The sequence below is a fragment of the Oryx dammah genome, unplaced genomic scaffold, assembly GCF_014754425.2.
Source record: "Oryx dammah isolate SB20612 unplaced genomic scaffold, SCBI_Odam_1.1 HiC_scaffold_2, whole genome shotgun sequence".
Taxonomy (NCBI): Eukaryota; Metazoa; Chordata; class Mammalia; order Artiodactyla; family Bovidae; genus Oryx; species Oryx dammah.
Window position 1 is genome coordinate 8,870,869 of NW_024070186.1, and position 12,601 is coordinate 8,883,469.

The 12,601-nt window shown below is 45.8% G+C and overlaps 1 protein-coding gene across 1 annotated transcript in view; it reads right to left on the reverse strand.

The window, feature by feature from the left end:
- DOP1B (DOP1 leucine zipper like protein B) overlaps nt 1-12,601 on the reverse strand; it is a 124,571-nt gene that overhangs the window by 72,917 nt on the left and 39,053 nt on the right. Inside the window, exons 7-9 of the mRNA XM_040264237.1 lie at nt 10,457-10,566; nt 6,983-7,097; nt 1,889-2,009 (exon numbers count right to left, since the gene is read on the reverse strand). Coding sequence (XP_040120171.1) covers nt 1,889-2,009; nt 6,983-7,097; nt 10,457-10,566 — 346 coding nt within the window. The remainder of the gene's footprint in view (nt 1-1,888; nt 2,010-6,982; nt 7,098-10,456; nt 10,567-12,601) is intronic.

The window sequence follows — 12,601 nt, forward strand, 5'->3', positions numbered from 1 at the left end:
ATACCACATATTCATTGTACCATTCATTCACCTGGGGTGCAGTATGTGAATAAACCCATTTCAATCTTTTATGACTTATTTCTGGAGAGGCTGACAAACTTGGTCATAGATAAAATATTACTGTTCTTATATAGGGAAGAGCAAGCATGTGCCATCCTAAATAGTATATATATTGATACATTCCCTCAGAAGTAAGCTTAAGAGTTACTGAAAAAAGAATGTGATATGGAAAACCAGATTAAGTCCAACTATTGCTAATTACATACTCTATTGGTAAAATAACATAGTACAGCCATTTAGGAGAGAAATTTGGCTAACATTTAAATGTACATCTTCTATAACTCAGGGAATTTATTCTAGGGACTTATGCTATAGAAATCCTTGTACAAGCACACAAAGATGTACACATAAGGGAATTATGAGAACGTCATTATAAAATATTGAAGAAGTAGAAACCACCCAAAAGTCATTAAGAGATTGATCGATTAGTCAGGATTTCTTAAGTAAGTGACAGCTCCTTACTAAGGACTCTAAGGCAACCATTATCCTCCATAGGAGAAGACTGTAGAGCCAGTCATAACTTGCATTAAAAAAAAAAATAAACAGGCAACTGAACAGTTACTGTAACTTCAGCTTAAAAACAAATGATAGGCAGCTATATACTTATGCATTGAAAGTCTGGAATGTTTTATGTTTTTCTCAGAAGGGTGGTGGGATTATGGATGGTATCTTTTTTTTCTCGATACTTTCAGATATTGGTACATTCTACCATGAACATGTATTACTTTCATATTCAGGAAAACAGTAAACTAGTCTCATTCTGTGAGGGAAAAAACAAACACAAAAGACACTTGGTATACTTACAGTTAATAACCAGAAAAATCTAATAGATTTCAATTTTCAATACTTGTGTGTGTGTGTGCATTCAGTCGTGTCTGACTCTTCGCGACCCCATGGACTGTAGCCCACCAGGTTCCTCTATCCCTGGGATTCTCCAGGCAAGAACACTGGAGTGGGTCGTCATGCCCTCCTCCAGGGCACCTTCCCCACTCAGGGACTGAACCTGCATCTCCTGCACTGGCAGGCAGGTTCTTTACCACTGAGCCACCTGGGAAGCCCTACATTTTCAGCAGACCAATGCCAAGTCAGGGAAAAAGGAAATTACATTAAGAATAAAGGAAAAAGGAAGAGGTAGGAGACAGGGGTTCAATTCCTGGGTCAGGAAGATCCCCTGGAGAAGGGCTCGACCACTAACTCCAGTATTCTTGCCTGAAGAACCCCAGGGACAGAGGAGCCTGGTGGGCTGCAGTCCATAAGGGGTGCATAGTCAGACACGGCTGAAGTGACTTAGCACGCACCCTACCTTGAAAAGAACAAAAACAGAACAAGACACAGGGCTGATGGATAACTACACACTGTGCAAGTTATTGCCTTGTCTGCCATCTCCCAAACCCCACTCGCTATGCTTTCGGGTCCTAGAGCATGAGCCCCTGGGGCCCCTCCTTGCCCTCTGACTTATCTCCTGAAGACTCACACCCACCGGCCCCACTTCCTGACCCCACCTCCTGCCTGCCCTCCTCCAGGTAACTCACATTTGTACACTAGATCCAGCTACCTTTGTTGAACAACTTTTCACACTCTGCGAAAAACACAATCTGTACTTCCCAGGCTGGGGCAGAGATAAAATCAAACTCCTCGTAACCTTCTCAGCATTCAACAGGGAGAAGTTGATTCAAGTTGACTGATTTAAGAGCAAAAGTTATCTTAAGGAGTGGCTTGACCTGCTAGGCTACACCTCCAGTCTTGAGCACATCACAGTGGATGGCAAACAGAAAAAAATGCAGCATTAGGGAGGGAGGAAGAGTGAATTTGAAAGCCACACCCCTACCTTATCACCGAATTTCCACTCTGAGTGTAGCTAAGTTTAAGATCAGAGCCAAGAGCATCTCTGCAGTAAGAATAAAATGCCCGGATGACTTCGAGAAACAAGTTCTCAACAACTCGAGGCCCTGCAATTAAAAAGAAAATGGCCAAACAAACGAATGAATGAGTAAATAAGAAATAAAATATCAATATTTTTTAAAAATCCATTTTTAAACCAACAAATGACAAATGTGTAAAACATATCATGAGTAACTCCATAAACATAGATAATTTGTATAGTCTTAAATGTATAGAAACTTAACTTTGGTTGTGAAAATCACAACTTTAGTTGGGGGAATAACATCCATGAAGACACTCACCATTTTTGTTGTTGTTCAGTCAGTCAGTCATGTCCAACTGTTTGTGACCCCATGGACTACAGCACACCAGGCTACCCTGTCCTTCACTATTTTCCAGAATTTACTCAAGCTCATGACCACTGAGTCACTGATGCCAAACAACCATCTCATCCTCTGTCGTCCCCTTCTCCTCCTGTCCTCAATCTTTCCCAGCATCGGAATCTTTTCCAATGAGTCACCACTTCGCGTCAGGTGGCCAAAGTATTGGAGCTTCAGCATCAGATCTTCCAATGAATATTCATGGTTAATTTCCCTTAGGATTGACTGGTTTGATCTTGGTGTCCAAGGGAACATTTTCGTAGGGCTTACTATGCGCTGGCGACTATTCTGAGCATTCTGTAACTATTAACTTATTTAATCCTTACAACAGCCAAAGAACCAGGTATGTAATGAGGTATGCTGTCCTGATTATGGATGAGACGACTGAGCCTGAGTAACTAGCCTAGGTGGATTCTCCCAGGTGGAGGCAGGGGATGAATATTAAGAGCACAGAAACTGCCCAGCCAGAGACAGTCCCTCTACATAAACCCCAGCAGAGTAGGGCAATTTCCTATTCCGAATACTTTTAATGATGAGCTAGAATGACACAAGAGAAATAACCAACCCAGAAAAGCTTAAGATGGCACAACAGAACTGGACCCTGCCAGACAGGCAGGTGGGAAGCGATTGGACATTTCTGCTCCTCGAGCACCAACCAGCAGGCCTCATGGAAGGGCATGGCTTCCCACCCTTGTAATCAGAGGAATGAACACAGCACGAGGCAGAGAAAACAGAAGCTCTGTCAACAAAGCATAAGCAAATAATCTAATCTCTTACACTTCCAAAGGCAAAGGCCCCCTTTTCACAATAAGCCCCAGGTTGTATTTTATCTACAGTGTAAAACTGTGTGTGTGTGTTCAGTCTTATTGGGTCTTTGTGACCCCCTGCACTGTAGCCTGCCAGGTTCCTCTGATCATGGAATTTTATAGGCACGAATACTGGAGTGGGTTGCCATTTCCTACTCCAGACGATCTTCCCAACCCAAATGATTTTTACTAGTGAAGGAAAGTGGTTGACATTCAAGGAGAAATGAGGAACTGGCTAATGCCTGGTAGCCAAAGCACAGATAGGACTGACCGTCTTATGCCTTCCAGTCTAAAGTATCAATCCACTCCTTTGCCTTTCACGTGTGCCTTTCAATGGGAAACTAAATTATGAGAGAGACAAATTCGACTTCTGTGATGGGGCAGAAGCCCATCATTCATCCCATTCCAGAAAATATAACCTGGAGCCCAAGTTAGTTCAACACTCACTTGACCCAGGTCAAGGCCTTGACATAAAACACCCATCCCCAAGGCCAGAGCCTGAAGACACACAAGCCTTGTGCTTTGAAATTGATCGGGAGCAACCAGAGTTGTACCTGTCACGCACCCAAGTTCATCTGTGTTACAGGAGTTAACATGTTGGGGATGGGCCATCCAAAGGTCATCAAGTAAGGAGCAACATTCTGACAAACAGAGGTCAGGTTCTGCAGTCAGACAGACTGCAGAGTTTCAGTCCCAGCTCCTCGGTGGGCCCTGGAAAATGACTCAGACTTGCTCTACTCTAGTCTCCATCTGCAGAATATGTGTAGTCAGAAAAGTTACTCAGGGTTTTTGGAGGTATGACATATGCATGGATGTATATTAATGATGTGTGTGTTAGTCGCTCAGTCATGTCCAACTCTTTGAGTTGGTCTGTAGCCTGCCAGGCTCCTCTGTCCATGGAATTCTTCAGGCAAGAACACTGGAGTGGGTAGCCATTCCCTTCTCCAGGGGATCTTCCAGACTGAGGGGTCAAACGTGGGTCTTCTGCACTGCAGGCAGATTCTTTACTGTCTGAGCCACCAGGGATGTATGGATGTGAGAGCTGGACCATAAAGAAGGCTGAACGCTGAAGAATTGATTCTTTTGAACTGTGGTGTGCATCCCTTGGACTGCAAGGAGATCCAACCAGTTCATCCTAAAGGAGATCAACCCTGGATATTCATTGGAAGGATTGATGTTGAAGCTCTAATACTTCAGCCACCTGATGCAAAGAGCCAACTCACTGGAAAAGACCCTGGTGCAGGGAAAGATTGAAGTCAGGGGGAGAAGGGGTCCACAGAGGATGAGATGGTTGGATGGCATCACTGACTCGATGGACATGAGTTTGAGCAAGCTCCTGGAGATAGGGAAGGACAGGGAAGCCTGGTGTGCTCCAGTTCATGGGGTCACAAAGAGACACGACTGAGTGAATGAACAACAAATATTAATGAAGCACAAAATGATTGCCCCTCAATGTCACTGTTATTATTAACAACAGGTAGGACACATTAGGACTGCAGTCTCCCTTCTAACTTGACCAGAAGCCTACGTTTCCTTTTATTTGCCTAGAGGTTAGCGCCTCCCCGGCTGCACAGATGCCTCACGCCTGTCTCTGAAAGCATCAAGGAAAGGTCCCTGTCCTGACGCCTGACGGAGAGGAACTTCGCTAACACTCTCCGCTCCTGTTCTCTGCAAACAGCACCCGAGCAGCAGGCCACCCTGAGCAGACGGCTCAGAGGACGCCATCGAGACTGAATCCAGGGCAGAAGAAGGGCTTTCCTGGCTGGTGATGCTGTTCAAGGCGTGAAGTGCTGATTTCTCAGGGTGAATGGACCCTGGAGCAGTTTCTTATCTTTTTTAAAGCATGGGAGAGAGAAGGCCATTTTCCTCTTCGACGCCCAGAGAACCACAGTGCATAAAGGGGGAGCCTTCCCAACCCAGAGTCTAGTTTAACCTGAGGCCTGAGACAGATGGGCTCTAGGTGGGGCGTTTACAACCAGACTCCTGTTTACATTTCTTGAGGAAAAGAGGCAGGTGGGCTGGAGGCTGGATATTTACCATCAGCCTCCTGTTTGCACTTCAAAACAGGAATAACAGAAACAGGGTAAAGAGCAAGGCTTCCTTCCTGTTTTAAGATACAGCCGTGGGCAGGGACAGGGGGGCTGAACTCCATCTGTATAAAGTATCACAAGTTCACGTATTTCCCCTCCTTGGGGCAAGGGAGACACGGCACAGGAAAGCTCCTTGGGGGGTCAAAAGAGGAGGGGCACCATCCCATAATAGGTAATGCTAAACCTCCCCACTGTTGGCCTTTGGGCTGGAATCCATCTTGGGAAAAAGTTGCACACACTTTGGGAAGGGTCCTCAGGCTCGTCGGGTGTGGGAAAAGAAATCAGGTAACTGGCCAAAGGCAGAGACCCGGAGGAACTGCCTATACAGATGATTTAACCATCTCTCCGCTGCTCTCCTCAATAGACGGGACACCCACACCCTTTCTCTGCTTTGCAGATGGACCTGCCGTGTGCATGCTCAGTCGTGCCCGGCTCTTTACGACCCCCTGGACTGTGGCCCACCAGGCTCCTCTGTCCATGAGATTTCCAGGCAAGAATACCGGAGTGGATTGCCATTTCCTTCTCCAGGGGATCTTCCGGACCCAGGGATCGAACCTCGGTCTCCTGCGTCTCCTGCACTTGCAGGTGGATTCTTTACCACTGAGCCATCGGGGAGGCCCTATTTCTGCCTTCCTTCCGTCTTAACAAACTATTTCTCTGTGTGCTCTACTTGTTGTTCTGAGTCTCTAATAATAAACTTTGTACCTGTTTTTATAGTTTTTGCCTCTTTGACAAATGTATTTTACAGTGGGGGCAAGGGCCAGTGGAATTTTGCTTCTCGCCTCTAGCCCTTGCTGGACTAGTGGCCAGGATTTCTGGCTTTCATCCAGGATACCCAGGTTCAATTCCTGGGCAGGGGTCTAAGATCTCGCTTCAAGTTACCACTCACTGCTGTCTCTCCGAAATCAGACCCTCCTTCATGTGACAGAGGAACAGACTGAGGCCTACATGGCAGAGGAAGCTTGTCTGGACTCCCAAGGCAAAAAGACGGAGGAGGGTGCCCTGTTTTCTTGAGAATACAACCAAAGCCATTTAACTGAAGACACATTCTCACAAAGTCAATATTGTACATGCCCTGCAGGCATGTGTCCCAATGAGCATAACAGCTCAAAGGTATTTTCCTAAAATAAAAATTCAAGTAATTGTGCAAAAAATTTAAGAAGAAACTGCCTGCAAAGGTGAGAGACTCGTGTTCGATCCCAAGGTTGGGAAGATCTCCTGGAGAAGGATATGGCAACCCACTCCAGTATTCACGCCTGGAGAATCCCATGGACAGAGGAGCCTGGTGGGCTACAGTCCTACAGAATGTGCGATCGCAGAGTTGGACACGACCAAAGAGACTTAGCAGCAGCAGCAAACAGTGAAAACTGAAGCACAGAGCATGACTGAAGTCCCTCGAGATTCTGAAATTTCAGATTAAACTGTATTCTAAATGATGTGGTGGCTCTCCTTGTGGCTCAGTCGGCCAAGAATCCGCCGGCAATGCAGGAGACCTGCTTTCAATGCAGGAGACCTGGATTCGATTCGTGGGTCGGGAAGATTCCCTGGAGAAGGCAATGGCAACCCACTCCACTGTTCTTGCCTGGAAAATCCCGTGGATGGAGGAGCCTGGTGGGCTGCAGTCCACGGGGTCGCCAGAGTCAGACCCGAGCTGGCAACTAAAGCACTACCAAACAATGGGGTGATTGCACCTCACCGATATTTAACTCCCGCTCAGCAGGGAAGCCACCTTGGGCACATGTTGGTAGAGCACGTCTAGCGTTACCTATTTCCGGCTTGTCGAGCAGACTGACGAGGATTCGGAAAGGCTTCAGGTACCCGTGGTGGCGCTCCTCTACGTCGATATCAGGGAACTTCTGGTGCAGGATCTCAGCCAGACCCTGTTTTTTTTTTAAAAGGCACACATTAGGGTATTATATACAGTATAGTGTTGATGGCTTATGGTGAATGGTGTTGGATTCGGAGTCTCCAAAGGAGAGGGTTTTGCTTTGGGACCAGAGACTTGGCTTCAGTCACTCAGAGCTTTGTGCAGCAAAAGTTTTAATACGGTGAAAAGTGGACAGAAAAACACTTCTGATGTAGACATCAGAAGGGGGTGGAGTTCGGGTGGGGATTTATATACTTTCTCAGGTGCTTCAGTAGAAAGGTCTTACCAGAGCCACTCCCACAACCTATCTCTTAGGATAACAGGATGACTCAGAAGGTTCTTAAGGAGGAGAAACATGTACTTGAGCAGGATACATTGTTGCTATATAATTATTAGTATAGAGTTTAAGCAAAGGAGAAAAGGAAAGATATTCCCATTTGAATGCAGAGTTCCAAAGGATAGCAAGGAGAGATAAGAGAGCCTTCCTCAGTGATCAATGCAAAGAAATAGAGGAAAACAACAGAATGGGAAAGACTAACAAACATTTCATGCAAAGATGAGCTCGATAAAGGACAGAAATGGTATGGACCTAACAGAAGCAGAAGATATTAAGAAGAGGTGGCACGACTACACAGAAGAACTGTACAAAAACGATCTTCACAACCCAGATAATCACAACGGTGTGATCACTCACCTAAAGCCAGACATCCCGGAATGTGAAGTCAAGTGGGCCTTAGAAAGTATCACTATGAACAAAGCTAGTGGAGGTGATGGAATTCCAGTTGAGCTATTTCAAATCCTGAAAGATGATGCTGTGAAAGTGCTGCACTCAATATGCCAGCAAGTTTGGAAAACTCAGCAGTGGCCACAGGACTGGAAAAGGTCAGTTTTCATTCCAATCCCAAAGAAAGGCAATGCCAAAGAATGCTCAAACCACCGCACAATTGCACTCATCTCACACGCTAGTAAAGTAACGCTCAAAATTCTCCAAGCCAGGCTTTAGCAATACGTGAACCGTCAACTTCCAGATGTTCAAGCTGGTTTTAGAAAAGGCAGAATCAGAGATCAAATTGCCAACATCCGCTGGATCACTGAAAAAGCAAGAGAGTTCCAGAAAAACATCTATTTCTGCTTTCTTGACTATGCCAAAGCCTTTGACTGTGTGGATCACAATAAACTGTGGAAAATTCTGAAAGCGATGGGAATACCAGACCACCTGACCTGCCTCTTGAGAAACCTGTATGTAGGTCAGAAAGCAACAGTTAGAACTGGACATGGAACAACAGACTGGTTCCAAATAGGAAAAGGAGTATGTCAAGGCTGTATAGTCACCCTGTTTATTTAACTTATATGCAGAGTACATCATGACAAACGCTGGGCTGGAAGAAGCACAAGCTAGAATCAAGATTGCCAGGAGAAATATCAATAACCTCAGATATGCAGATGACACCACCGTTATAGTAGAAAGTGAAGAGGAGCTAAAAAGCCTCTTGATGAAAGTGAAAGTGGAGAGTGAAAAAGTTGGCTTAAAGCTCAACATTCAGAAAATGAAGATCATGGTATCTGGTCCCATCACTTCATGGGAAATAGATGGGGAAACAGCAGAAACAGTGTTAGACTTTATTTTTTGGGGCTCCAAAAACACCGGAGATGGTGACTGCAGCCATGAAATTAAAAGACACTTACTCCTTGGAAGGAAGTTATGACCAACCTAGATAGCATATTCAAAAGCAGAGACATTATTTTGCCAACAAAGGTCCATCTAGTCAAGGCTATGGTTTTTCCGGTGGTCAGGTATGGATGTGAGAGTTGGACTGGGAAGAAAGCTGAGCGCTGAAGAATTGATGCTCTTGAACTGTGGTGTTGGAGAAGACTCCTGAGAGTCCCTTGGACTGCAAGGAGATCCAACCAGTCCATCCTAAAGGAGATCAGTCCTGGGTGTACATTGAAAGGACTGATGCTGAAGCTGAAACTCCAATACTTTCGCCACCTGATGTGAAGAGTTGAGTCACTGGAAAAGACCCTGATGCTGGGAGGGATTGGGGGCAGGAGGAGAAGGGGATGACAGAGAATGAGATGGCTGGATGGCATCACTGACTCGATGGACATAAGTCTGGGTAAACTCTAGGAGTTGGTGATGGACAGGGAGGCCTGGTGTGCTGCAATTCATGGGGTCGCAAAGAGTTGGACACAACTGAACTGATAGAGTTTAAGGAAAAACAGACCCTTGAGCAAGAGAGTTGTATTGTTGTGTAATCATTAGCTCTGGGTTAAAAGAAAGTTAGTCTTAGAAGAGATAGATTGTTGTCATAACAACTCAGAGTTTAAGGGAAAAAAAAAATGTCTTATGTGACTAAGATGAAGGAATGTAGGGAAAAAAAAGGTTTGTCCCTTTCTCCTTGAGGGCCCTGGACTCCTTATCAACCTACTTAAGAATCAGCTATCTCTCAAAAGAGACACAGATGTAAAGAATAGACTTTTGGACTCTGTGGGAGAAGGTGAGGGTGGGGTGATTTGAGAATAGCATTGAAACATGTATACTACCATATGTAAAACAGATTGCCAGTCCAGGTTTGATGCATGAGACAGGGTGCTCAGGGCTGGTGCACTGGGATGACCCAGAGGGATGGGGTGGGGAGGGAGGTGGGAGGGGGGTTCAGGATGGGGAATACATGTACACCCGTGGCTGATTCATATCAATGTATGGTAAAAACCACCACAATATTGTAAAGTAATTAGCCTATAATTAAAAAAGAAAAAAGAATCAGCTGTCTCAGAGTGACATCACGGGTTGTTCTAGTTGTTAAATATTCTGGGACAGAAGTAAAAGCAGTCACACAGCACGAGATGACAACCCGTGGTCCTCCGTACCATGGGTCTTGCAGCCTTGGATTCAGTTGTCCACAGACTGCAAATATTTTGGGGGAAAAAAATTCCAGAAAGTTCCCAAAGGCAAAACCTGAGCTTGCCATGCATTGGCAACTACTTATACAGCATTTACACTGAGTTCTGCAACATATTTACATAGCATTTATGTCACAAATCGTCTAGAGGTGGTATCACAAGTAATGTAGTGATGAGTTACGGTGCACGAGAGGATGAGCATATGGTGCATGCAAACACCAGGCTGTGTTAAATACAAGGGACTTAAGCATCTGTGGAGTTTGGTATCCACAGGGTGGGGGTGGGGGTGCGGGAAGGGCTGGAACCACTCCCTGTGGATTCCAGGGGATGACTACACATGGATTTTCCCCAACTGCGTATGAAGGAATGGGCCCCATGTCTACTCTGAGGTCCCACAAGGAACCCCACTGAAAAACCACAATTAGGAAGGTCCTGATTGAGATCCCCTTTCTAGAAACGCTCCTTTACCTCAACTAAAAGATCCTTGGAGTATTTCTCAAAAAAATACACAGACTGGTCTTCATAAACATTTGAGACTTCAGATTCGGGCACGATGGTATTTCCTTTAATATCTGAACCTATAAAAGAACAAGAACGATGAGATATAAAGAAATTTACACATTTAGAGTACATCTTATCGTGCAAAGGTCTTATGCTCTGGTATTTCAAAAAACAGAACGCCTCCAACAGAAATCAAAAATCAGATTCAGCGAAACCAAGTCCTATCTTTCTGACAGTGGTGTGCCAGGGATCAGACAGGCAGAATTCCATCTCAACGGGCCTCAGTTGAGTTCATCCTGACTGTCTTTGACAAGTATGATTATGAGAATCAAACAGAATGCCTATCATTTGTGAAAACCAGTGCTTACTTGTACAGCAGTATGAGAAATCAAGATATTCTCATCTGGACGCCCTCACTTTGAGCCGTGGCTAAGTCTCTAAGGTCCTTAGGGCAAGGCACAGCATCTTTCTAAGCAGAGTCTGGACTCCTGGGGTCACAGCTTATACAAGTGGAAGCTGTTACTGAGCTTGGGTCCCAGGTCCTCCCTACAGACAAGGTGCTGAGCCCCCCGGGAGGGAGCTGTGCATTTGACAAAATCATCCTTTTAACAAAAAAAATTGTTTAAAGAGCCTGTAAATATCCCTCTGGAGATCCTTCATAAGCTTCCATGCTATGACTTCTGGAAGTTTTATAACCAGGGGAAGAAAGGGTTAAGAGGACTTTCCGACATTGATATGCCAGGTGGCACAGTGGTAAAGAATCCACCTGCCAAGCAGGAGACGAGAGTGTGATTCCTGGGTCAGGAAGATCCCCTGGAGAAGGACATGGCAACCCACCCCAGTATTCTTGCCTGGAGAATCCCATAGACAGAGGAGGCTGGCGGGCTACAGTCCATGGGGCTGCAAAGAGTCGCACACGACTGAGTGACTGGGCACCACGAGGGTTAAAAAGAAAAAAACCCTGGGAACAGAGGATTTTCAGGCCAGTGAAAATCCTCCGGGTGACACTCTAATGGGAGACATGTATTATTATAGACCTTTGGCTAAAGCCACAGAACGCACAGTGGGAATAAACGGGGTGGGGGGGCCTGTGGTGATGACGACGTATCGGTGTAGGTCCTCCGACTGGGATAAACGTGCCGCTCCACCGGGGGATGCTAGTTAGGGGGAGGCCTGCGTGCATTTTGGGGAGGAGGGCTAGATGGGAACTCTCCATACCTTCCTCTTAGTTTTGCTGTGCCTAGAAGTGCTCTAGAAAAATAAAGCCTTAAAAGAGAAGCTCTGGAGTCCTTTCACACTCACTCTGCACACCATCTTCTCTTAGGGACATGAACTTGGGAACCTGAAACATTCAGAAAGTGCTACCTTTTAGGCCCTGTGATCTCCTGAACTCGTCTCCATGAAGCCTTTCAACTGACAGTCAAGGGCTCTTTTCCTGCAGGTGTACAGTCTGTCCACAAGAAAAGAAGTGTGCAGAAACACGAATGAGGGTTCTCGTGGGCTCCCAAAGTCACCCAAAGAAAGTCAAAGTGTGAGTCGCTCAGTCGTGTCTGACTCTTTGCGGCCCCATGGACTGTAGCCCTCCAGGCTCCTTTGTCCATGGAATTCTCCAGGCAAGAAGACTGGAGTGGGCAGCCATTCCCTTCTCCAGGGGAATCTTCCCAACCCAGGGATTAAACCCGGGTCATCTGCATTGCAGAAAGATTCTTTACCATCTGAGCCATCAGATGGTAAGTCAACTGATGACTTACCTCCCCAAATGCATCAAAAGCCCCAGATGTTCCCATCCAGACAAAACCTTCCTTGACCATATTCCCATGTTTCTGGGTTTTCTCACACACACCCGTATCCCATGAAGCCTCTCCACAGCAGCAGGCTTCTACCTGAGTAAGGCCTAGCCACCGTTATTTTGTGGTCTTTCAACTTTCTTAAAATGGAATTCAGTTAACATCTTACAAATCTCATCGCTCAGTGTCCGACTCTTTGCAACCCCATGGACAACTGTAGCCTGCCAGGCTCCTCTGTCCATGGGATTTCCCAGGCAAGAACACTGCAGTGGGTTGCCATCTCCTTCTCCAGAAAATCCTGTTACTTCTCTGTATTTTATGTACT